This window comes from Synchiropus splendidus, chromosome 7 (genome assembly GCF_027744825.2).
Source record: "Synchiropus splendidus isolate RoL2022-P1 chromosome 7, RoL_Sspl_1.0, whole genome shotgun sequence".
Taxonomy (NCBI): domain Eukaryota; kingdom Metazoa; phylum Chordata; class Actinopteri; order Syngnathiformes; family Callionymidae; genus Synchiropus; species Synchiropus splendidus.
The window spans coordinates 9,565,004-9,591,755 of record NC_071340.1 but is presented as its reverse complement, the minus strand read 5'-3'; the positions used below and the strand labels follow the sequence as shown (position 1 = coordinate 9,591,755).

The window sequence follows — 26,752 nt, the reverse complement described above, 5'->3', positions numbered from 1 at the left end:
CACAAGCAATTATTTATTACCGATGTATACAATATTTGTTGTAACTTGACTAACCATGTTTGTAAGTACATCTTCTCCCTGACATCTACTCACAGAATACAGTCTCAACATCTACAATGGAGTTCTTGTGGTTTGGCAAGTCAGCTGGCCATAAATGTAATTCCAAACATAACACCCAATGTGCCACCATTTACAGGCCAAGAATAAATTTTATCATTGATCATAAACCTTCCCGGCTGAAAATATTAAGCAGTCTGGTCCTTAATTATAACTGCAGTCCATTACGCAGCCACCAGGGACTCATCACCGTGCTTATCGGTTTTTAGATATTTTCACTACGATCACCTGGTTTTGAGCGCAGATGTCATGCATATGATGGGATATTGAGACCTAGGAAAGAGGTAGCAACAATTTCATCTATATTTTTCAAAAAACAGTGATTGTTGTCTCAATGGAAAGTGCTTGTTTCTCACCTGATGATGAACATAATAGTGGTAAAAATGATCTTCAGTGCCAGTCAGGCTCCTCCACCATAACCTGTCTCGATCATCGTCTCTTATCACACCACATATCCACTGTCAGATGATTATATTTTAGTTCCTAATCTGAATTGCTACACTGCATCTGCACTTCCACCAAAATCAATAAATGTTAGCATGCCAATATGGTATTCCTCAAAATTCTAGGTGAAAGTTCATTGGCCTCACATTGGAATGCATATTGCCGTGCATACAATCTTGCTCTGCATTTAAACAGACTCATTTTTTGTGACTACATTACAGCAATAAACCCTATTTTTGCCATTTACACTGCTGACCTCAGCTTGTCTAAGTCAACACCAACTTAGCAACAGTAGTGAACTGCGCGGTGATGTCATCAGGGATATCTTGGATTTTTAAACTTGTCCTTGACCGCTGCTGAATCATGTAGCAAAAAATGAAAACATTGTTATGGCCGTCAAGGACGACACCAACTAGCACAGAAAGCTCTTGAAAAGAATGATTCAATGATTAATAATAAAATGATGTTGATGACTGACTTGAGTTCCACAGGTGTGTTGTCCAGATGTTATCTGAAACTGGTGAATGGACCAGTGTGTTTTTTACACACGTTCATCAAGACGACTGCTATATACATTAGAGGATTTAAATAATTTTAGACTGAGCAGCTCCTACAGATTATATGCTTTAGTTGGATCACGACAAAAGATCTTTACGTCATACAATTCGCCCACTCAGTAAATCTACCAATGAACAACAAAAGGAAAAACGAATCACAACCAAAAGGATGTTGGAAATTCCTCAATGTCTCGCCAGACCAGCTCAGTTCTTGTAACCATTATGACACACACCACGAGTGGAGCTGGTTAACTATAAATTGTGGTGCAGTCATTTAATGACTCCCTCTTCCTGTGTGCTCATAGTTCCGTAATGCTGTGTCAAAAAGAGGAAAAAAAATATGTGGGGCCCTTCTACTGTTGGGGTATGGGCTCGGGTGTGGCTACCACTACCCACCCCTGTCTGAGAAGACATCCAGAAGCTAATAATTATCACAATTTACAAAATCGCCACCAGATTGTGCATGTTTGCTCTGGATTGTCTATAAAAGTTGGCCAGAAATGTGCTGGCGAACCAGATTGTGCGCTTGCAAAAGGGTCTGTCTTCCTCATGTGTTCCCAGCTGCCCCTCTTCCTTCTGTGTGAGTCGGGCTAAAAGGCTGGCCTTTGAACCGCTCTGAAAGTGATCCATGCCGTATGGACGGAGCAGATGTGGTCTAACCTGATTTGGTTTCAATACTTCCCTGCAGGAAGTTCACAAAGCCAGGAGGTCCTCCTTTGTTATGTTAGTCATCTTTCTCGCGGGGCCAGAGGAGCCTTCAGCTTGACTTTTACCCGAGTGAGGTTATTGCAATATCGTTTGCAACAACCTCTCAGCAGATCACGATCAAATGGGTTTTTTTTTAAACAAAAGCCATGCAGGTGCTACAGTACCTTCCCGCCTCGTAAAAGTGAAGGTCTATCACAAGCGTTATATGGATTTCTAACTATGCAGCACAACACTAATACCAATATTTGGAATTGCTGAGTGTTGTGTTGTTAGTCGTGATAGACTTGATGGTACTGATGCCAAACTTTTACAGTCTCTGGATCTGAAACAGTCACTGTGCTCAAAGGCTCTTCCCCTCTCGGCTCAGGATTCATCCTAACATAAAAGGCATTTAAACACCTCCAGAGAAATAACTTTGATTTAATGTCATTCATCTTTTAAATTGAGTTTGGAACCCTTGATAAAAAGTTGAGAGAAAAGGGCAGTTTTCGAGCAGAATTACTGGAGTTGAATTAAAAGATAATGACTGTTTATTCTACACAACTCCTGCTGACATCCTATCACCCCCGAGTTCTCCCTGTTCTTTGACAGAATACTGTGTATGGAGTGCAGTATATAGCAAATAACAGTGTAGAGAAAGGAAAACCATTTGATAAATATAATATAGTGACGTTCATGAGTGATTATCCATCCTCTATCTGCTGCTTTTCCAAGGTTAGGTCACAGGGGCAGCCGCTGAAGTTATGAGCCCCTTACGTTCCTCTCCACTGGCACCTCCAGCCCTTCTAGGGAACAACAGAGAGATAAGAAAGCATGTTTACCTTTCTTCACAAGTTGTACCATGCTGTCACACAAAAAGGTGATCAAGCATCTTACTGTCACCAAACCTCACCTCTCTGTCACATCTAAGGGATGCCAAGCTGTTCTTGATGTCAAACATTCATATTCAGGAGGGCTGTGTGGACTGCTGTCAGTTAGGTCCACACGATTGACAGGGTTTGAGTTAGTTGCCAGATCTGGATTCAGTATTTCCATTCATCAACACGCTGACTGACTCATACTGGTGCAGTCTCTTAACTCATAAATGAGTAATATTAAATTAGAATGGAGAATGCGAAAAACAGTTAAAACATGTTATCAATAAAGCTGCAACTTTAAGAACAGCAGAGACAGTGAATCATCGATGAGATCTATTTTGTGAGGAACTCCAACATGTTTTTATTTGTGTGGCGGATGTTAGACGAAGGAACTACAAACCCCACGAAACATCTTTACCCATAGTCACTTCCGGGAACTGGGAGGCGCTGGCGGTTATCGTGGATTGAAATACTAATCTCAACAACTCAGTAGGTACAGTGTATTTCGTCTTACTTAATGTTCTCGGATAATCTTCATGCTCAGCGGATTAATGTGTTTTTTTATTTGTTTTTCTGTGAGTGTGCGTCGGGATTTGCGGAGATCACTTTTAGGTAGGCCGCGGGGGCGTTAGCAGTCGATGCTATTTTGAGACTACGTTTACTACGCTACTGTTTTACATTTAAGCAGGGTACGTTCGAAGCTCCAATTGACAAAGTATGATATGCATTTTTGTGTTATTGTGTTGCTAGATAGTTGGTTGGCTCTTACTTTTACGCAAGTCGTTAGCATTGCTAGCATGTTGCTATCGTTGACAGATGGTCGAGTACCACCGTGGTCATGTTTTACTTAACAGACGCAAATGCATAAAGATTGTTACTCAAGTCACGATACTGTCACCAGTTTACGCAATCAATATTGTGACGATTTACGTCATGTAGACTCCATTTGTTATCTATTGTCGCCGTCCGAGCGTCAAAGCATATGATGCCAGTGAAACGTGAGAGAAACAGTTATCAGCATACGACTTTAATTTATGTCAATGTTTATCTTGGAAGATTCAAGTCCTCCTTTATCTAAATGACAGTAGGTTTCTTTCTAGTTTGTTGTATCCTTTTTAATCTTTTGGTGTCAGTCTATCTCTCTGAGTGTTATGTTTTTGTTTTGGCTGTCACTTGTTTTCACTGCTAAACATAATCTTTAATTGAGTGCTCTGATGTAGAAGTCCCGTAATAACAAGGTATTAATAAGGATGAAGGTGTTTAAAGATTGAATCAATGCTGCCCATGCACAGTATTTACAGTAACAATAAGTGTAATTTAAAGGCAGCAAAGATTGTAAGTTCTAATGTATAGAATCCTCAAATTAACTTCTTAGTTTTCTGCCATGTGAAAAAGAGTGGTTGAGCAGTTGTAAACCGAGCGTTCTATCTCATCCGTGCTACACCCTCCAATGGGCTTCGCTATTGGTTAATCCTCTGCGAGGCTGTCTCTCATGCCTGAGAATTGATTTGCTTCACTCTCCGCCCAGGTAGGCACCACCTCTCCCAATAACAGCCTGTTCCTCACTGCTCTACTCTTGTTGTCCTCTTGGGAGAGTACTTCATCACCCTCTGAAGCTTTGAGATGGATCGTTCTTCATGTGAGGCAGTTATGATTTCTGGAGACACCCACGTCAAGTGCCGCAGTTGCTTAGGGGTCAAGCATCTGCTGGAACTTGACTCCTACGTGGCTTGCGCCGCCCGGGAGAGCGGCTTATCAGGGAGGCCATTCTTCCATGGGTCGGAGACTTGGTCTGGCAGACCAGTTAACCAAAACCCGGTCTGTCAAGCATGATGGTGAGGGCATTGTCGGAGTGCATAAAAGACAAAGTGAAGGTCTTCGTGAAAGAGACTTCTGTCATTGATGCCATGCCAGACAACAAGGAGGACGCAGCCACACCTTCTCAAAGGCGTTTTTCCACTGGACAACATACTGGAAGCGCATTCCTCCATTGCAAGGGTGGCCAACCAGTCAGAGGCTAAGAGCCACATTGTTTTACTTTGTTGCTGAAAAGAGCCACATCCTACAAATATGTAAGGACTATGAATAACAGGTGAAACACATGCCATACGTTTAGTTTAGGGAATGACAAAGTTTGGTGAAGTGCCGCACGAAACTAGGAAAAGAGCCGCATGTGGCTCGGGAGCCACAGGTTGGCCAGGCCTGATCCATTGGGTGACTCTCTGGCAGTGTGCTTGGCACCGACCTCCTCCCTGTGGGCTACAGTGAAGCAGGTGCTGCCGGACGAACATTCCAAGTTCATTTACACCCTCATTAACATGGCCTTTAGCTGCTGCTCTCAGGTGAGAGCACTAGCTAACAACCTCTCCTTGTTGGTGGGTTCGATGGACCGGATGCTTTTCGATAAAGATTCTTTGTCTGCGTAGGAGATACATGCCCAGGTTTCTATGGCGGCTTTCCTGCACATGGTGCAGGCCTTCATGAAAGACTGAGGAAGAGGTTGTGCGCTTCTACAAATGGTGGCGCGGAATATGTGGTTGGGCCTGACAGGACTGGGGAACAACGGTCCTCTCCGCAGTACTCATTACGGATGATTCACTGTTCAGTGAAGGCATCATCAAACATGTTGAACGTTTGGAAGGCTTGAGGAAGGCTGCGGTGAAGCTATCAGGCATGTTGGGCCTGACGTGCCAGAGCCACGAACCCTGCCCTTCAAACGACCCAGGTCTTGGACCAGCTCCAGGGACAAACGCCATGAGGGGAAGAGGAGGGAACCTGTGGCCTCCACGAGCAGAGGCAGGGTGCAGCAGTGGTGGCAGTGGCAGAAACTACGGCTGTTAGATCAGAGGCTAAGTGGATTTTCGTTTCAATGAAAGGTTCAGAAAGTGCGTTGTGTCTGGTGCTTCTGACTGTGCTACTTTGAGTGCGCCTCAGGTTCGTGTTTCTACTTCAGCATTCTCTTCACCCTTTGTGACTGTGTGTACTGGCTGGGAGTATCGGACAGCTCGGAGTTCTGGTGCTCTCTGCCAGGAAGAGATGTTGACCCCGGGCAGGAGGCATGGAGGCTAAGGTGGCTACCATCCATGAACGTCCACTTCCGACGGCGATTTTGCGCAACTTCCGCTATCAGAGAGCACATCATGTAGGGCTGGCAGCCATTTTGTCTCGTCCACATTGGGAATTGTACAGGGGGACATGTAGGTCGGTCAGCCATATTGGGAAGACGGCTGCACTTCAAGCCTCAAGATGCTCTGGGCTCGTGACGCCACAGCCCCCGGAAGGCAGTGATGCCTTCAGACTCACCAGATTAAGAGAAATCTTCTCCATCGATCATCACTTGCAGCTTCTGGATGACGGCCCGGATGTACCCCTGTCTCAGCCCTTTCAACAGGGCCTTCCCGCAGGTGTCGCTGGATGCATGGGGAGCGGTCAGCAACACAACAGGGACTTTAACGCAGAGTGGGTGAGGCTGTGCACCCCTCTCTCCATAGATGGACAGAACACTAAGGATACATACGATCCAGTTCTGTCTGCAAGCTCCGTGCTTTGTGGATGTCCGGTTTTCAAACCCCCGCTCGACTCAGGAGAGGCAGTGTCTCAACGTGAAGGTCACTCTCCTGGAGAAAGGCGCAGTGAAGAGAAAAGAACGGAGAGACAGCGAGATGGGGTTTTATTTTCTCGTGCCAATGAAGTCTGGATGTTTGAGACCCATTGTGGATCTGCGATTGCTAAATCTCCACATTGGTCCTTGCCCTTTCGTGATGGTAACAGTAAAACAATTGGAATGTGTCCGGCCAGAAGACTGGATGATGTCAATTGACCTGACAGATGCGTACTTCCACGTCCCAATCTTACTGCGTCACAGAATGTCACTTTGGTTTGCAGTGGGAAACAAGTTTTTCCAGTTCAATCGCCTTCCATTCGGTTATTCCCTGGCCCCTCTTCTCCAAGTTAATGCTGACTTATCTGGACCACCGGCTGGCTCTAGCGACGTCAAGAGAGGAAGCACAGAGGAGATTTTGTCTCACGTCAGTCAGTTGGGCTTTGTGGTGAATTTCCAAAAGAATGCGCTGCATCAGATTCAGTACCTGGAAATCTGGTTGGACTCCTGGTTGATGTCAGCACGACTGTCAGACGAGCACATAATGAATCCGCTCGGTCAGATAATGTGTGAGGGACAGCACTCAGGTAAGAGCCAAAGACGTCAAGGCGCTTCTATGTCTGCAGCACAACCAGTCGTGAAACTGGGGTTACTGAACATGAGCAGAGTTGCTCCGGTCGGTTGAGAATGGATCTAGCGCAAGACAAGCACTGACACCTGTGCTTGGTCCTACCAAGCACACTCACTGGCGTGTGTACCCCAGTACTTATACGTCTTCACGGATGTGTCCCTGTCAGGTTGGGCAGGACGCTGGACCAGGACAGTGTTTGTGGTCTATGGTTGGGCCCACCGCATCATATCAACGTTCTAGAATTGATAGGGTTGGAACGAGTGCTTCATCATTGTGCCATACTGTGAGGGCACTCATCTCGATGGTCTTCGCTGTGGTATTAAACTATAGCAAAGCCCGTTAGATGGCGTAGCACGTATGACATAGAAATGGTTACCTGAATGTAACTTCAGTTCTATGAATATGTGTGTAGCCCTCCAGTGGTCAATCAAGCAGGCCCTGTTCTTCCTCTGTGCTTCCAAAAGGAGACGAGCAGTGAGAAACAGGTGGTTCATTCGGAGAGGTGGAGCCTACCTTGGTGGAGAGTGAAGCAAATCAATTCGGAGCCTCTGAGTGGATTAACCAATAGTAAAGCCAGTTAGTGGGCTACATATGTATTATAGAACTGAAGTTACATTCAGGTAACTACTATTTCAGTAAGGTTGCTACATCATACACAGGTGGTATTGTTTCTCTGCAAAACTCGCTGCTAGTGCGTGAATGTCATTAGGTTATTCAGTTTTCTTGTTGAAGTCAGTGTTTTGCCTCATCTGGCCTTGGTATCAAGACTTCATATGGACACGGAATTGTTAGATTTTAGTTTGAAAAGGGAGTAAGCTACAATTGAGATATGAAGTGGGAGTCTTTGGGACATGAAACAAGGTTCTGCAGGTCCCTGGTCTTAGCATCATTACAGCAATGATGTGGCCATCTTGGGGTCAGCAGAATAGATGTGTCCAACACAAAGGAATGCCTCTCATCTGAGTGTCTAGTGGTAAAGCTATCTTAGGTCTGAGGCTTTCATTCTAGATATTGAAGCAGTTTAGATGTCCTCTATAGTTTTTAGTAAAGGTGTACAAATGTGTAAATGAGTCTAGTCATGGTGACATTCTGATGATAATATAATACTTTAAGATTGCAGCTGAAGTTTTATGATACTGACTTTTGTGACTTTCTTTGAGGCCAAACTGATCTTCTGGATTTGTGCTATTGGACCAAAGATGGTAGTTGCTCCCAGGACATCACATACTGGTCACGGGGTTCCTTAAGTCATCCACAGTGTTGGAATAACGACTGTGAATATCAGCATCTCGAAAGGGAACACGATTGTTGCTGTGATTGAAGAACGTTCCAAGAACGGTTATGTCATTAATACTGAAAGTGACTGGTCAGTAGGCCAGGTCAGTGTTCTTATCTTTTCTGTCAAACTGAGCCGACTCAGAACAGCCTATGAGAGAAGAGCACCATGCCACAGTAATTCCCTGAAAAGTGGTTGTAAAGTTGAAATCTGATATTCTTGGGACAAGTGATGATGTTTGATGAAGTCCTGTCTCTGGATACGACATCTGAAGTCAATTTTTGCTCACAACTTTTTGTCTGCTGCGCCATCAAACAATTATGTGTCGGTGAGCAGAATGACATCCTTCCCTTGCAACCACAACATAGATTAGTGTCTTGTATAACCATGTCTTGTGTCACGTAATGTTTAAAAAAAATCTTGTTGTGGCCCTAATACTCTTTCATACAAATCTGGTGACTTTTTTCCCCCTTTATTTCCCCTTGGATTTGCTTTTGTAAGATTTAATATGGCTAACTCTTTATTTACTTCACTCATCTGTCTTGAAAAGTTGTAGCTAAAGCTCCATATTTTGAAATCTGAAATTGACTTATACAGAAAATATTGTTAAAACGCAAAACAGACTAATAATATCAAACTGGTGACATGACCTAGTGCTCACTGATTTTCACATCAGTTCTGTGTGTTACACACAAACAACTTTGTATGCAATTGTGTATTGTTGGCGTCATCAGATTTTCACAGGTCTTTGTCAAAATGTCAACTCATCAAAACCAGGCTACAACCAAACAGGACGTTGGTTGCTGACACACTGCTGTACTGCGTAACAAAGATGCCCAAGAACATATTTTTAGCTGCTACCCTGGAAGATAAAAATGTACACAGTTATGTTAATCGATTTGTCAAATTTAATGGTTGGTTAATACATGAAGATCAGTGGTTCTAGTGCTTGGCAGGGCAAGTGTCGCGTCATTTAAATGTGCTGAGGAAATATTATCACCTGCAATTTGGCTTTCAATGAGCTAGCTCTATATAGACATGGTTTGTGCTGCTTCATGAAAGCCTGTGCTACTGTCTTCACAGGGTTTGGTTAGTCAAAACAAATGCCATTACCCACTGATGATGTGACTTGTGTTTCAGTATTTAAACATAAAACACACATTGTAAATTATAAAGCAAAACTAAGAAGCTGATTGTCTCAACTATTATTATAGAAAACTATTATTAAAAATGAATAATTATTAATAAAGCATGCATCTGATTTGTTTTACTTTATATACTTCACATCAGAAAGAAATAAACCTGTTTTGTATTTGACTTGATTCATGTTTACATCTGAATGTCTCACGCTCTCCTCAAATGAACTTCATGTCAAATGGAGTTTTCAACTCTGTGGCCTTTTTCAGGTCAACGTCATAGTTCCGCTCCGAGGAAATGATTATCTAACGGGGGTTGAATCGAGGGCAAATGGACTTGGCTGTAGTTGACTCTCTCATGCGCTGGCCTTTTGTTTCAACATGAGGCCAAATATATATATATTTATATATACAACAAAGCAAGGCTCTCTCAGCTGCACATAGCATTAGAGTTCTATTTTCATCTTGCATTGTTTCCCATGATAAACTGACCATGAGTCAGCTAGCTATCTTAGGACTGCAGTCCTCTTTCTCTCTGCATTCAGTTTGTTGATAATTGCTGAGGAATTAACCTCTAACTTAAAGTGGTAAATCTCACCTGTCATGCATTAAGTGTTTTTGGCTGACACCCACCCACCCATCTGTCTGATCACAGTTTCGTCTCATTGTGCTCAGGTTTGAGAAGCGCTGCATCTGTGGACAGACATGATTGACGTCCGGGCTTGGGCTGAGTACATAGTGGAGTGGGCTGCCAAAGACCCCTACGGTTTTCTGACCACAATCATCCTGGCGCTCACGCCTCTCTTCATCGCCAGTGCGCTACTGTCCTGGAAACTGGCCAAGATGATCGAGGCGCGTGACCGGGAACAGAAGAAAAAGCAGAAACGTCAGGAAAACATAGCCAAGGCCAAGAGGACCAAGAAAGACTGAGAGCAGTGCCAGGGCACAGATGAGGACGAGGAGAAGCAGAAGACATGCTCCCACCAGACCTCTCTCTCTCTGCGCAATGACAATGTGGCTGTGTCCCATCAGCACTGGCCCACCCCTCGCCAGGTCAGGGTTAAGAGGGGGGACACTGGCCCCTGCAGGCCTGAAGCCAGGAACACACTACAGCAGTTCTTGAGCGGTGAAAATCAGGCACCACCACAAATTGTGTTTTAAACTCTCTCTATGTGTCCTTCTCAACTTTTCAGCTCTGTCCTTCTGCTTTAGCTTAAACAAAATATGAATCAATGTGGACTAATAATTTCTAAGTTGATTTGTATCTCATGCTCCAGAATTTACCGCCACAGTCACTCGAAGGACTTGGACCATCTTGTCTCGACACAGTGTGCGCGGTGTGTTCCTAAGAAAACCATGAGGGTCAGTTCGGTCCAGTGGAGGTTTGGCCTCGCTGGGGGACTTTGGTCAGCAAAATTGACCTCTGTGATGTGTTAGTCATGAGGTCGGCTGAAATGTTTTTGAGAGATTGGAATGCATTCCATTGTTCTTGATGATTTTGTATGTGTTGAACCTGCAGCAACAAAACATTTCTGTCAATAAAGTTTTATAGAAATTTTGACCAAGTGTTGATTTAAATGTCATTTTAAGGTCTAACTATGTCATGAATTATGTTTATATTCTCTGAATTGTAAAAAGAAAATCAACTTTTTGTACAATGAATGCAGGGTGTATCAAAATTAGATATTGTGTATCCATTTCTTATAGAATACTGGCTTGTGTTTACATTTCTTCTCTACGACTTGAGAGAAGTGGATGTGGTTTCGGAGCAGCTCCGTTACATTTTCTCTTATGAGCATTCAGCTTCATGGAACTGCGCTGTTCGCTGTAATGCAAGTGAGAGGACTTCTAAGTGGTGATCAATATCACATTACAAGTTATGATTCAGCATTGAGCTGCACATCCATCACCAGCACAGGCACTATCAGAGGATTGGACAGTTAATATCATCTCTGCAACAGGTTATTCTCTGAAAGTAGCGATGATATCACCATTACATAGGCACAACTGAAACTTCACACGCAAGGGTGGAATAAATAAAGCACAGTCCGTGATGGTTCTTGATTTTCATACAATCCAGTTTAGAGATTATGTTGTGGACACAACATTATAATCTGCTGAGTGTTTAATCACTTTATTAACAGAATACATATGTAATCGAAAGAACATGGGCACCGGGGTCATCGAACTCTATGAAGTGTCAGATCTCCAGGAGCCTAAAAGGCTGAATGGTTTATTTCTTGGGGTTCGGCACCCAGGACCCAGGTTGAAATGTGTTTGCAGTACTTGTGGGCTCCTCGCTGATCTCTTCTCTGCCAAAGTTGGCAGCGGATGCGTGACCTTTGGCCACTGTCCGCGACGATGCCACCAGTCCTTCCTCTATCTCTTTAGTTTGTAGAACCTTGTCTTTCTCCTCAACTTCTTTGGCTCTGAGTTTGACCTGCTCCCTGTTGTGCTCGTTCCTCATCAGTTCCTGCAGGGGAAGCAAACACACATGTTCAGTCGTGTTATATGATGGAACTAAACAACTTGCTGAGGGAGACAGCTGTGTTTAGCATCAGCACCTATATGTTGGTTGCACCCCTAATTCTCTTACAGATTTGAAGGGAGTAAAGCAGAATTGGCTCTTACACAGGGCAGATTTTCATGGGTGCAACCCACATAGGGCAACAAAAAAGTAATCCAACAATCACGTTTTTACTACTTGGTTTCGAACAAGACGTCATTTGCATCTAATGGTTTCATTGACGTCAAGGCAGTGTATAGGTATGTAGCCGGAGACGTTCTCCAACTTCATCAGTAAACTTGAACTCATCCAATAATCGTCCAACGTTGGTGGAAAAGTTAGGCACTTGAGCCACAGCCAGTGTCCAGTGATGTTAGCCTTTCTGTCACATGGGCAGCCAAAAGTGAAGGGAGCACTGGGCATAATGCTGCTGTATGTTGGCAGCACTGACCGACTGGAAAAGAGAGGGGTAGAGCCATGGCCAAAAAGCCGACGCTTTGGGGAGGGAGACAAACATACTGAGCTGCTTTTCCAGCCTGTTAATGACAGGATTTAATCCAATCAATTTATGTCGACTTGGACTGGGAAGAGAGGCAGCGTGACAAGGGGTTGGGTAATGTGCTGGGAGTGGAGCATTGGCCACATCAACACAGTCCAGCTGTCGATGGCTGCTATTGGGACACAAGGCAGAAAATTGGAATAGAATGTTCTGGCACTGGAGGCCGGGGATGGCATTGGCCACTGGCAGGCGGACAGGACGCAGAGATATAAAGGGGAAGAGGAGGGGCTGTGCTGGACTTCCAAGGGGTTTCCTATAGACCCACATTTCACTGGCCAAAACATTTCCAGCATTCTCACATTTAAAGAGCCATAAACCCAGTGAGAGGGAAAAAGTACACTCCTTCGCCATCACATTCTTGGAGGCTGCCAGAAATAAAGCACAAAGGCAGAGATGCTGGGAAAAGTAAGTTAACTAGGACATGGTGTCACAGGATGCCTTTGCTCTTCATCTCACCATCAGCTGCTGTTTATTTTAACACCTGTCCCCCAAAGTTCCTGGTTTCAGTGAGAGACGCTGAGATAAATCGACTCAAAGCCTTCTCTTCCATCTCCACTTCTTCTCTCCCTTGTAACCAGTCCCCTAGAGTCCAACCATCATCGCAGCAGGGAGGCTGCGGGGAGACGTACCTCCATGGAGGGGGGCTCCTTTCGTCTGCCTCGGATCCAAGCTGGAGGAGGAGGAAAGACAAGAAGAAAGTAAGTGCGCCCACACAAACACACAGTGCAAATAAAACTCACAGTCATATTTAGAATGAGCAGCAGCTTCCACGGTGCAACTTTTGCAGGACTTGAGCCAGAGTTTTTGCAAAACATCATCTGGAAACTGTACTCCACTTTAGGCTGCACACATGTTTTGGTATGTAGTAAGACATCTTGCCCCATAAAGCGCAATAGAGCGCTATCAACTGTTACCCCCTTATAACGTAATGTCTGTCTGCAAAGTAACTCCAAAATGGAGGAATGGGTTTCATTCAAACTCCACTCAAACACGCGTGAACATGCAATGTGAAATGGTGAATTTGCTGTCAACATTCAACGCAATGGCCCACTGACAAATAGTTGCTATTTGACGTCTTGGTGAATGTGTGAATGTGTTGTTCGAGAAAGGTAAGAAATTTTGTACATAAAATAGATGTAGGACGATAATACTGGGGGAAAAAATCATGGAGGTCGGCACTCTCTGAATGCTTTTCTGTTCAATCGACCCATTAGTTTGTAAACAGTGATGATGCATTTTGGCACCATAAATACTGCGGTGCACATTTGTCGGTCAACCTAACAAAACACTCCCAGACCCGTAGAACATCAGTGAGAGTTCTGTGGATTCCGCAGACACAACATCCTGCCATGTTTAGCGTTGAAAAGATTTGTTTCTTGAAAAAGTGCCATGTGGGCGGAGCTAAGAGCCACTTCCACTGTCAGAAAATGCACATCAACAGGTCCATAGATGGAAGTATTTCAAACACTTCCCGGGCGTAAATGGACTCGTTTATGATACATATCTCCTCGAGGGACTGATGTAAAGATGGCAAGTATGGTGTCGGGACCTTATATGTTGACGGCATCTGTGTAGTACACAAGCAAGTTCACCTGCAGAGATAGTGATATACACTTATAGATGCGGCAGTATGGAAGCCTCTGATCTTTTGTGCTGTAGTAGCGAGGCTGTAGCTTCTGTGTAGGCCGTGCAGGGCCGCTGATGCTGCATCCCAGAGTGAAAGCATGGATCTGCTCTGATCTTTTGAATTTGAAAGCACGCTCTGTCATTCCCCATCAATACCCCTGTCCTTCTCCTTCCTCCTGAGCAGAAGTGTCTATCATCTTTTTTCCCCTTCTTCATAAGAAGCTCTATTTTGGCTGAGCTGGCTGCACAGCGGAGCAGGTTAAAAGAAGCCAAAGCGAGAGGGATTGTCGAACTCTTCCTCCAGCTAGCGTAGGGATTCTGGGCCTCTTTTATCCCTTTCTTATTTGCATGCTGATGAAAATGCATGAGGGATGGGGCGAAGCAGGATGAGGGGTTTAAGGTGGATAAAGCCAGTCTGAGACACAGGGAACAGTTTGTATCCAGTTGTCGGAAATTCAAAACATTATTTTATGGTTGGGTTGTATAACACGAGCAGAAGGTGTCTTTGATAAACTGGTGAATACGTTTTCACCCAACCCCCATCTTGTAAAAAAGGATATACCCTTGGTGGATAAGCCTGGAACTCAATAGCCTGGAAGTGGTTTCCCCCCCATTCTATTTGTTGTGTGTTTGCGCTCCGCTCTGTTAAAATAGTCATTTATCTACTCCAGCGATGACAACAAAGTGACAATAACGCCGCGGCACGCACTCACCGTCCCACTCAGTCGGGATGCTCCCCTCCATATATTCAAATTCTGTTGGATTGGCTGCCTCCACTATCCGCTTGGCACGGACAACCCTTCCTAGAATCAACGACAACAAAAAAAAAAGTACAAAAAAAAGGCAGATAGAGGAGTGAGACCGAAATGATTTAAACATAAACAAATCCTTGCACCGACACAGACAGACACACATAAATACACAGAGGAATGACGGCGCTGTGACAGGCCATGGATGATTACCTCGTGGCCCTCGGGCCCTTCTCCTCAGATCTCGCTGAGTGGCTCCAAATCTGGGCTAAGCCTTTATGCAAATCAGCTTTCCTTGAACTCGTCCAACCAGAGCCCCCCTCACTGCCTACCTCTTCCAATCGCAGCGCTCCGGCTAACAATGCCCTCCAAAATCAACATCAAGCCGCGCAGGAGACAAAAGAGGTCAGATATCACAGAGAACAGGGGAGGCACGGGCTGTACGGAATATTAAGTACAGCTCTGCCTATCTGTACACAGCACCACGCTCGCTCGCAGCAAGGCCGCCGCCAATTATTTTGGTCGAATGTGCTGATTAGACAAGTTTGGCTGGCACAATGACACGAAGATGGGCTGCAGCTGAGCGCCGGAGTGGCACGCAGCACAAAGGGCTGTGTCTTCAGGTGGATGCTACTCAGCTCCAGGTAGAGAGCGGGTGTCCGTCTATCTCCTCCCACCCCTGTGAGAAAGGATGAGGCGAGCAGGGAGGAAGTAGAAGAAGAAAGACATGGAGAGGAGGAGAGTGATGATGCATGGCAAACATGGCTAGGAGGAGAAAAATGGATGGGCTAGGAAAACAACACGCTCCAAAACACAGACAATCTGTCAGGATTCCATCACCGTTTCTCCGCAGCTGACTGGACACGGACAAATGGAGGCAACCACCTCTACGCGCGCTGCAGACTGATGGCCTTAATGTTTACCTCAGCCATAACAGATCGCTCCGGTTCGGCCATGAATGAATGATGGCGCTCTGCAGGACGGGGGTGCCGCGTGGCCGCCGCCGCCGCGCCTGTCTTAGCACGGCTATTTACTTTGACAACAACAACAAAACTCTTCATGCACGTGCGCCTCTGTAATTACGCCTGCTGCAGATCCCCACCCTTCCTTCTCAGCCTCGGTCGTAATCAGGTCAGCTAATTAGGCTAGAATGGCTGTGACTCCCACTAGATTGGCACTAAAGGGCCTCACTGGCTTCACCTCGCCAGCCCTAGCGTTCGGATACGCACTCCACACAAAACCACAGCCACCTTTCCTGACACAGGCCTCTGCTGGCGTTGACCCTTTTGTTTGTCGACATGAATTTATATGCAAAACACTTTCCTCAGAAGCACCACCTTTGATAGTCAAACTCAACCATCCAACAGCAGCTGCGTTCTCTAGGCAATACTCACTTTTAGCAGGTATGCTAATTATAAACAGATCCTAGCCATATTTGCATTGGGTGTGGGTGGCTGTAGCGCTTCAATTATGATACAGCCCCCCACACACAACACGCTTAGCTGCAGCTAATGCTGAACTAATGCGCATAAAGAAAGGGAGCCCTTTTTTTCCTGCCTATACATTTGTGTTGACTCGGTCACACTCCAAACATGGTTCGTCGCTTGTCTTGCTGGTTTTGTGGCACGACTTGGCTCCTCCAACGGCAGCTTTCATCCCTGGATTTGAATAACAAATACTGTATGTACATATATTTATGGAAAAAAGGGCTGATCCTCCCACCTCCTGCACGATGGGAGGGGCCTTGTCACTCTAATTGGGGTGAGGCTTGCTCTCTTGGTAACTTGTGATGCAGGCAAACTGCAGGAAACCTCACGGGTCATGGTCACGGTGGATTTATGTAAAACTATTTGAAAATAACCAGGAACATTTACATAAAATAAAATCGAAATATTTCAATATTAAGACCGGTTTGGGGCAGTGGTGGTGTACAACAACAACATTGTTGGATAACAACATTCCAACAGTAAAATGTACATTGAGATCAGTAGGTTAACAATGTCTCCAACATTACCATAACATTTTGATGGCACCTCTACTGCCAGCGAAAACAAACAATATCCATACAAGAAACAGAGCATAAACGTGTTCAATGTTAAAAAAGAACAAACCACGGCTATAAAAGAAGTGTGGGCTCTGTTCCATGGACTTTATTAAGCTTCCATATTTTAGTGCAATAATAAGATGGTAGTAAAAATGCAATAACAGTAAAACCTTTGTTGTACGTACAACTTTCTTAGAAGACACCATGACAACCTCAACTGGCTTCTCTTCTACTTTCAGCCTCTCCTGGATGGCTGAGCTCCTCACCCTATCTCCGAGGGAGAAACCTATGGAGAAAGTTCATTTTGGTCATCGAGTTCTTGTTCGGTAATCCTGCTGTAAAGATATTCCATTACAGTAATGAGAGACCGGGGAACTTTCAGGACCAACAAAGGCTCACACTGATAGCTTCACAGGAAAGTTGACATTTTTGCAGCGACAACACACCGTGCGCACGCTGCCGCGGCTGGTGTAAGAGTTAGGAAATAGGCCGAAAGACGACCGCAGTAACTAAAGGAAATCTCGTGACTGCCGCTTACTTGCACACTCTGCGTTTCACCTTCTCCCAATTATGTTGCGTGACAGAATTGGCTGGCAGCCTGGCACATTGTTTACAATAGTGATTTCTCAGCTCAGGGGGCTGCCTGTAACTAATGACTACTGTCACCACCAATTTATCTATAGATCTGTTTTATTTCTTAATGAAGCAGCTTTCATAGTCAGTCATCCAAGCGCTGTGAGAAAAAAAATAAGAAATGGAAGCAACCGAGCATCTGCAGAACATTTAAAAAAAACAAAAAAAACAATATGCAGTGATATTTATTTGACGGCGCGCTCATATTAATCACGTTAACAGCGGCAAACTTTCTTTGACATTGTGATGTGTAAATACGACAACAAACTAATATTCTCATGGGCATGTGGTGCCTTTGTTTAAGGGTATACAGTCAAGTTTGTGAGGCAGGACCATGCTTTATTAGCTAGATTACCTCCGGGTTTTTCTCATTTTAAATCCACATGTATCAGGCTTTTAGCTAGGAGGGTGTCTGGGCGTCTGCAAACATGAGAAAAAATGGATGCCAGATTCTCGACCATGGCCATATACCAGCATAATCTGGCGGTCAAAATACGGTCACGAATTGGATGTCCATTTTTTCATGTTTTGCAGACGCCCAGACGCCCTCCTTGCTAAAAGCCTGTATGTTTTTAATACAACAGTAGAGGTGATGCCAATGCTAACTTCTTCACCATCAGAAACTATCTGACACTTTAGTAGCGCTCGCTGTGCAGTATATATTAAAAACACAACAAGGCAAAATGTGCGTTGCTTCGCTCCTCTGTAGCCACATTAGCATTCCTGTCCGATGATCATTTGGTACAAGTTTGACCTATATTAATATTAATCGTAAATGCTTCGCTCAAGGGTGAATGGTAATGCAGAGCTTTAAATATGAATGGTCTAACAATCATAAAATGAGCTGCGTGTTCAAGTTTAAATTTACACATGCGAACAAAGGAAATCCCGTCCGATGATTGTGCACTGGTAGTTATGGTAAAACGTGACTGTGGTTCGGGAAGAAAAAGCGCTTTAACAAAGATAAACGGCGGTAAACCATCTCTCCGTCTCACAGATCAGAGCTGAGTGCTTTCGCTTTGCTGCTTTCACCCTGTAAGAAGGAGCTATGAAGGGTGTTAGGTGCTTTCCATCTTACTGGCCCCCTTCTGACAGCTCTACCTTGTCATCAGTCAATGGTAGAACCTCCTTACCAGTCAAATGTGAGCGCACACACACATTTGCACACATGCGCAGACAACTGGCTAGAGAGCAGGCAGATTAACCTGGGGGACAGGAGAGAGGGCGCTTCCTCTTAGCGTGAAGGACAAACGCAGCACTGCGTTAGAGAGGGGGAGGGGCCAGCGGCTGGAGGAATGAAATCCCACAACATAAATATTCATAAGTCATCTCACCTGTCTGAGCGCAACTCATCTGTGAGCGTGGATGCGGAGGGGGAGGGGAAGAGAGGAAGGGGAGGAGACAGAGGAGCAAGATTGGGTTGCCGTGGCAGCCGGGGAGGAAGCCAATCAGACGCCAGGCACACCTATCCTTGCCATTTTTTTTTTTTTTTTAACTAAGATGTGATGCGCTCCGAGGGCAGCTCTTTGAACCCTGAACACACACTGTTAAACTCTATCACCTGCCTCAACACACACACGCGCGCGCAACCCCCAACGTCACACGCCAGCTCCCAGGTGATTACCGCTGGGGGCGACCTAAGAGGTTTTTAACCTCCACAATGTCATTCCGGGTGTCTTATGCTGTCTTTGCCTCTCAGCGTGCTATCCTCCCCGCACTCTCTCTGATGACACAAGTAGGTGTCGGGGGAACAGGCAAACACACACTTGACATGGACAAAGAGCACCACAAACAATCTCTCTCTCTCTCTCTCTCTCTCTCTCACTGCTGCCGGTTCTCCGACGCCCCAGTCTCGACCTCTCCACAGGACCGGAGAAACTTCAGGCGTGATCTCACGCAGACAAAACCTGGCAACCCCCAGCCCTCCTTCTCCCGCTAATCAGGGAGGCTTTCTCCTCTCTGAGCTCAGGAAGATAAAGCACGAAGATTTAGGCTTGACACTGCGCTGGAACACAAAGAAGTCCTGAAGCAGGGAAACCATCAGCCTGGATTGAGCCTCGCTGATTTCTTTCCAGCTGAGCCGAGAGCTGGAGAGGTGCGAGGAACCAATGGGTGCATGGTAATAGACAGCTTTATGAAGATGGAGTGATCCGATAAGCATCAGTGATACCAGGGCAACCAGGTAGCTCTCTCCCTCTCTTTGCTTCCAATCGCTTTACAGAAAAATGGAAGGGATATGTGAGGCCTGTAACCATGGTTACCCATTAGCCCTGAGCCATGCAACGCTAGAATAGGTTTAGAGGGAAAAGGCCAGCCGTTGTTTCGCATCAGTTCTGGTGAGGGGAGGAGCTTATGTATAAAGTAGGCCTGTCGCTGCTGTTGGGTTTTTTGTTTTTCAGTCCTCATTCTGTTTGTCCCTGTTGCTGCTGATCCCACTGAGGTTTCAGAGACTCACGGCACAACACAGCATCATTTTAATAGAAGCAACAACATGCTGAAAAGACGACTGATTTCCCCAGCGTGTCACTTGTGACTAACCAGGCACTGTTGAGGACAGAAGGGAATCTATAAAGCCCTTTGTCACTTAAGACCAGCCACCCTGGAGAACTTTCTGCCCTGGATGATGGGTTTCAGTCAGGACTTTGGCGAGCCAGGAAGTCAGCATCCTTTGTGAGGCTGTGAAGCGATGTGGATGCCCTCCTCCCTCTCTGGCTCCTCTGAGGCCTATATGTGTGTGTGTGTGTGTGTGTGTGTGATGTCCAGGCACAAAACTGTCCACCCCTTTCTATTCACCTCCATCACTCTCATCCAACCCCCTTCTTTTCCCCTACTCTCTCCCTCCATTAACCTACCTCCACCTTCTCGCTCTCCCCCTCGGTCTGTCTGCCTGTTACACCCACTCATTTCACCCTCTTTCTGTCAGAAACCCTCCATTCACTCCCATTCTTCCCCCACTCTATAATTTCACCCCATATGTCAGCATCCCCCTTGTTCTATGTCACTCACTTTCTGTACCTCTACCGTCTGCGGCCTTATCTTTCCTGCCTTACTTCTGGCTTTTTATTTCCCCTTCCCTGTCAGGTGTATTAAAATGTTCCGCAATGAAGGAAGGCTTGCACGAGGAAGTCGCTTTACAGTACGTGCCACATCGTTTCTGACACAAGGTCAACACAAAGGTCAAAAGATTTTGCCACTTCAAGCACGCACATACACTGTATCTCTCCTCTATCATGTTGTGATTCTCTTCAATGTGGACTTCCTGCATGCCTCAAGTTAGGAATATATGGTTCAGCTATCCGGACACTTTGCTGCCTCCCTGTGGGAATACGGTGGACGAACAGCTGTAAAGAATATTACATTAATTCTGGAGTTCGTATCATGAATATGGCTGGGTATGCAGGGTGCTGAAGCCAATCCCAGCTGACACAGTGGCGTGATATTCGAGGGCTCACAGGCCTGTCAAATTCCTATTTAAATAAAAATACCTTATGCATCTGCCAGATAGCTCTGCATAAAAAGCTGTGTGCCTGGGGAGCAGCACATTCAAAAAGCACCATAAACCTATAGCTTTACGTCAAGAGAATCTGTAGTATTGGGTTGCCAGATTGTCAACGAGAAGGTACAAAAGAAAGTATACAAGTGTGACTTTGAAATGTGGTAAATAAACATTCCATCCAACCTGTTTTCTTGAGCATTACATTGAGATAATAGGTCTTTGATTGTTTCAAATCAGGGAATGCCAGAGCTTATGTAGTCGGTTGCTTTGGTTTGTTTGTAGTGGAATAACATGGATGAACACATTTCAATGTAGATTTATTAGAAATGGGCAAACGCAGAAGGGGTTATATTCCAGTGGGGTTCTGCAGTTTCATCACACCTCGGGGAAAGGCTGCCAATGTTTTGGGTTTGTCGCCAAGTTTCTTCAATACCTGGTATGGCTTTGCTGTGGTATGTCTTTGCACACCTACACTGGGTAGTACAGAGCGTCAATTTTTTGTTTGTGAAGATGATGCAACCTCAACACGACAAAACAGATGCAACGTGGCGGGGGAAATTCGACGTATGTTGTCTTATGTGAAAGTGTCTGCAGGCTAAAGTGTCCTGCTGCCGTCAGACTTCACAACAGAAAGTGCTAAAATAAATATGTTCTGCCCACATTTTTAAATATAATTTGTGACTTGGAAGTTGAAGTTCTCTTACAATTCTTTGGCTACTCTTGTTTGTAATCTATTTTCTTATTTTACGGCTGTACATTTTTGGAATATACACACGCTGGACTAGTAAAGAATCTGATCTTATCTGACAATATAATATATATATATATATATCAACCACCAACCACATCAAACCACCAAAATGAATCAAGTTTCATGTGACTGTGACGCTCCACTTGTTTCACTTCTCTTTACTTCATAACAAAACTTCTGATCTGTGATACGGTTGGTCGGGCTGGTGATACAATGTAAGGATGATCTCATCTTACAACATGGTGCAAGAGGGAAAAAAAAACATCCTTTACAGTCTCATCTACCGCCGCAGACGTGTGATGAATATTCAGACCCGGGTCATTTATACAGGGGGATTTGAACAAGCCTGCCAAGTGGTTAAAGTGCAGCTACTGGATCTTGGCCCAATTTTAATGTGCCTCCATAAGAAATAAATGTGCCTGTATCTCATTTTCAGCGTCTATCTTTTCAAATGCCTTTTTAATTAAGTAGTTAAGCCACCCTATGATGTTCCATCACGCACACATACAAACACTTGGCAGCCACAATGCAGCAAGATGAGCGCGACTCACTTGGATCTCTATAAATGATTAAACAACCTTCATTTAAACCCCATGCAACGCAAAGCTGCTGACCAATTAACATGATTTACTGTAGCTGCTCCGGACATAACAGTTGGAAACCACCAACACGGTGTCCTACTGTAGGAGAGACCTTCCTTCATCGCACCCAGGGGAAGGGCTGGTGGCAGCATAAACAGCCATTTGGACCCTCGTCTCTCTCCGCAGCGACTCTTTCCGTGGAAATATGCGGCTTGAATCAACGCTCTGATGACACACAGCCATCTGTTGTTGTGTTAAGTGTGCTAGGGCATGAAGAGGGAGGAAAATACTGTTTTCTGAGTTTTCTTTTTTTTTTTTTTTTCCAATGCAACGCAGACGCATATGGAGGTATTATGCCACACAAACACAAACAAAGATGTACTTACTAGTAGCAAAACACACACACACACACGCCTTCCACGGTCCCTTGGGTCACCCATCCTGAAATAGCAGAACTGAGGCCTCTTCAGTTTTTACTTGATAGAACAGAGCGGGAGAATCCAATAAATAATAGACAAAGGAAGCAGCGGTTGTGATAGGAAGGCGAGTCGATGTGTCTTTTCTCTGCAACAGTGTGGCGTACCTCAGTAGAACCTCTAAATCCCCTCCATTCTCCACTCAGTGTGGAGGACCAATAGATTAAAACTGCATGGCACACACTGCTAAAAATGAATAGCTCTAAAAATACATCCTTTTCACTGAGACATGAAAGGAAACTGCCTTTCCCCTGTCCAGTATCGAGCAGCCATTGATTCCAAGACAAAGGCTACACATCCTCAAAGCAGTAAGAAAAATAGCAATCATACAGGCAATTATTTTCAAATGTGCCTGCAGCAGCTGATAATGTCAGCGCGCCTCTCTTCCTAAATAAAAAGAGGAGGCAGGCGTCAAAGCTGGCCCGCTGCTGAAGACGAATGAGCCCATCCACAGAGCACTTTCTTTCATCTGGGCTGCATGACATGGCGCCCCATGCAGTGGAAGACAGAGCCGGGCCTGGGGGACTGACACGCACTGGAAGAGAGAGGAATATAGATTCCATATTGTGCTTGATGGGGGCAACATCAAGACCTTCTAAAGACCGGTGGCCAGATTGCCAGTGGCGTCCCCTTGAATCCCTGAAATAAACAACCCTCGCCGCGGCTCTGCAGCCTGAAGCATAGGTCTCTCTCTGGGATGCAGAAGCGAGCGGGCCTCGACAGTGAATCTAAAGGCCAAGACTCTCGCTCTCTCATGAAGTTCAGGCACGAGGCAGACACAAGAGCAGCAGCCTCCGTGGAGACCAAGGATAGAAAGTTCTCAGACGGACCCAGCCCTACACAATCTTCTCTCTGAAGTCGCTCGGCTTCTACAAAAGAAAGCCGAGGGATCAGTGTCAGGAGAAATATCCACGATGAATAGAACAACATGAAACAACAAGTCCCTTTTTCCCCGCAAATATCCGAGCTCTGGTACATACACTACCGCACGCAGGATTGCTTATGCCCCAGTTTTTCCAAGTTAACAGACTGAGAGAGGTAGAAAATGGGAGCAGCAAAGCATGGATAAAGGTAGAGAAGGCTGGACCGAGCACGGGGGATGAGCAAATGAATGGAAAAAGTAAGTGAAGCAGAGAGGAGAGCGACTCTTCACCCTACTTCAACCACTACTCGTGTGCAGCAGTGAAAGCCCTGCGGTCCATGCCTTAAGGCCCCGAGCCCACGCTTGGCCTATCAGTTTAAGATCAAAAAGAGCTCGCTTTAGCAAGACATATGGCCTGAATAATGCATCTCCTTTATTTCCAAGAGGCTGAACGGGTGAGTGGTAAGAAAAGGACGACACAAACATGTGCATAATACATCTATTTGTTTATTATGAATGGTGAAATCTGTACCCGTCTGACATTTTTCGACATTTTTTGTTTCCCCTTCCGGAGGCCAAGGAGCCAGAGTGTCAGTCAGTGTGATTGGACGGAGGGAGGGTAGCCTGTAGCGTGCAGGGGAAATGGGCTTCGGTGATGTCTCATTTGAATAGTCTGACAGCCAGGGGTGGAGGAGCAGCCTTGTAATGAATTATAAATATGAGGTGGGCGCAAGTTTCCGCACAAACTGCAGAGGGGAAAGAAAGGGTGAAGCACAAAGTCAAGCCAAGTCAGGATGAAGGCTACTTGCCCAAGGATGGTCCCAAAGCAGCTGGAGAATTTAAAGAAATAAAGGGCTGCAGCAACAGAGCAAAGCACCATCATCCTGTCATTTTTCTTCCTGTAAATCAGTCACAACACAACAGCAGCCAAAGGTAACTTCAGATCTGGAGTAAAACATGCGCCCGTCGAGGCTGTAGACTCAGAATAAACAAAACCTCAACACCTTCACACGTCTGGTTCTTTTTAGGTTTTTGCTTCAAAGTTCTCACCTTTTTCAGCCACAATTGCAGTGTGATTTTCACAATAACATCAAACAGTTTAGAGGTGTAACACTGTCGCAGTCAAGTAACTGCTCTGAGTCCACCTCTATAGTCTGCTCCGGCTTGCAGACGACTGACACTTCACCAGTGCAGGGAGTGACATCAGTGCTAAACTGTGACTTGAAAATCTTTTGTACTCATCATGATATTGTTGTGACTGTGCCAAGTGAAACACAGGGCTTCCATTTTGGCCGATTATACACTTGAAGGTTTTACTTGAAATACATTTCTAACCATGTACAGTACATATGACACTTGTCATACGTAAGAAATTAGCGCCTTCTCTTAAGAAAATACTGTGAACCTACTAAAAGCCTTTGAATACTTGAAGTTATGCATTGTGAATAAATGACTCTCAGGCCAACTCTGTGGTAGTTAACCATCACAAACTTTGGTTAATTCCTGGTTATTTTTGCCTCAGATTGAGTTTATGAACCACAATTCCCATGTCTTCTCATAAAATGAGTCCATTGTGAGCTGATCCACAGATTCAAGTTAAGCAGCCGACCTCTATATGATAACAGAATTTGCAGCAAACTCTTAGATTGACCTTCACATGTTCACACATATGCATATTCCCTAGTGTTTTATCAAAAGCAGCCAAATGAGCTTCTATCATCACTCTACTCTGCGCTCCTCTGACATCCTTGGATGAAGAACAGGCCTCCATGTGAGTACACCATCAATTCTACTCGTCTTTGTTGAGGTGGGTCATTATCAGGCCGTTCACCGTGACATCCTCCTAACCAGGACATATCTCCCGAGGAACCTCTGAGGGGATGACACTGAGCTGGAGAATTCACAGCACGCCGGGGTGTTAAGTCTGCAAGACCCATGAGGACTTACTGTCGCCCTCTAACTGTCAGAGATGGTGTGAAGGACACCACTTACACCCCCCAATGGAGCAGCCTGATGACACAGTTCTAGTGCTTGGCTTGGGCGTTGCATGGCCGACTGTTGCCATGTCTCAGCAGGGATATATGACCTCCTTCTAAATCCTTATTCCAGGGAAGGAGTCAAGCTTTCGGTTTGTTGTGATCCACCGAATGAAAGTGATTTGAGTTTTGCTAAGTGTAGCAGGCTTTAACTGCAAGTTATAATAGTAACTTTCTACCTTACACTCACATACGATTCACAAACCAAATCGCCAACACTCCCTTTTCTTATAATGAGAATGACTTCACAGCCCTGAAAAGAGAACGGGCTTCAATCTGTCATTCATCCATCCATCTCACTTTCAAGTCATGAAGATAGTGTCTACTGACCACAGCAACAATATTACAGTAACATTGACCAAAACTGGCCAAATAACACCACGCGCGCGCGCGCACGCACACACACACACACACACACACACACACAGCCTCTCACTGTAAACCTAACCATCTAAAACAAATGGATGAACTTAGCCTTTACGCGTAACCAAACTAAAACCCAATTATAATAACCTAGCTGTAACCTGAAGTATTAACCCTCAACATGAGGCTTGACAAAGTGAGGACCAGCCAAAATGTCCTCACAAATATATATATATATATATATATATATATATATATATATATATATATATATATATATATATATATATATATATATATATATATATATATATAGTTTATTGGTATATATGTATATATATACCAATAAACCACCACACATCGGCGCTTATTGGGCCGGTAGCGCCATCTAGTGACTCATTGGTGCAGTGACACGTTCATGTTCCTGTCATGTCATAACCAACTGGCCGTACAAACAGCAGCGTGTTAAGAGAGGTACTCCCCACATCAAAGGACCGAGTGTTAGCTTTTAAACATCCTTGTTATGCAGACTTCTGTTGCCTTTATCTTAACATACCTGTCCATGTCTTCTGCTCGGGGATAATAAAGTACTTGTTCCCAAAATGATCTGTCCCAACTTGTTCCCGTACGACGCCGAGCGCTCTCCGAAACGCAGCCGCGATTCTGATCATGTTTATTGATCGAAAGAACCGCTGTTGTCCCTTCGCTGTTCAAGTGTCCCCTGTCATTAGCCGTCCGCCATG

General features: G+C 45.0%; 2 protein-coding genes across 5 annotated transcripts; one reads left to right on the top strand and one right to left on the bottom strand.

Moving 5' to 3' along the window:
• The first annotated feature begins 3,085 nt into the window (after positions 1 to 3,085).
• On the top strand, positions 3,086 to 10,882 carry smim15 (small integral membrane protein 15). 4 transcript variants are annotated; one of them, XM_053869841.1, is made up of 2 exons: positions 3,086 to 3,176; positions 10,003 to 10,882. In XM_053869841.1, the coding sequence occupies exon 2, from the start codon at positions 10,033 to 10,035 to the stop codon at positions 10,255 to 10,257; it is 225 nt and encodes a 74-aa protein (XP_053725816.1). In that variant the 5' UTR covers positions 3,086 to 3,176; positions 10,003 to 10,032; the 3' UTR covers positions 10,258 to 10,882. The 4 variants fall into 4 exon arrangements, with proteins under 4 accessions (XP_053725816.1, XP_053725817.1, XP_053725819.1 ...); XM_053869842.1 differs by having other exon boundaries at positions 3,107 to 3,172; XM_053869844.1 differs by lacking the exon at positions 3,086 to 3,176 and adding an exon at positions 3,199 to 3,295.
• Positions 10,883 to 11,445: 563 nt separating this feature from the next.
• Positions 11,446 to 26,741, bottom strand: ndufaf2 (NADH:ubiquinone oxidoreductase complex assembly factor 2). The gene is made up of 4 exons (XM_053869840.1): positions 26,566 to 26,741; positions 14,732 to 14,821; positions 13,022 to 13,062; positions 11,446 to 11,800 (listed from the first exon to the last, which is right to left on the bottom strand). The coding sequence occupies exons 1-4, from the start codon at positions 26,678 to 26,680 to the stop codon at positions 11,561 to 11,563; spliced, it is 486 nt and encodes a 161-aa protein (XP_053725815.1). The 5' UTR covers positions 26,681 to 26,741; the 3' UTR covers positions 11,446 to 11,560.
• Positions 26,742 to 26,752: the final 11 nt, after the last annotated feature.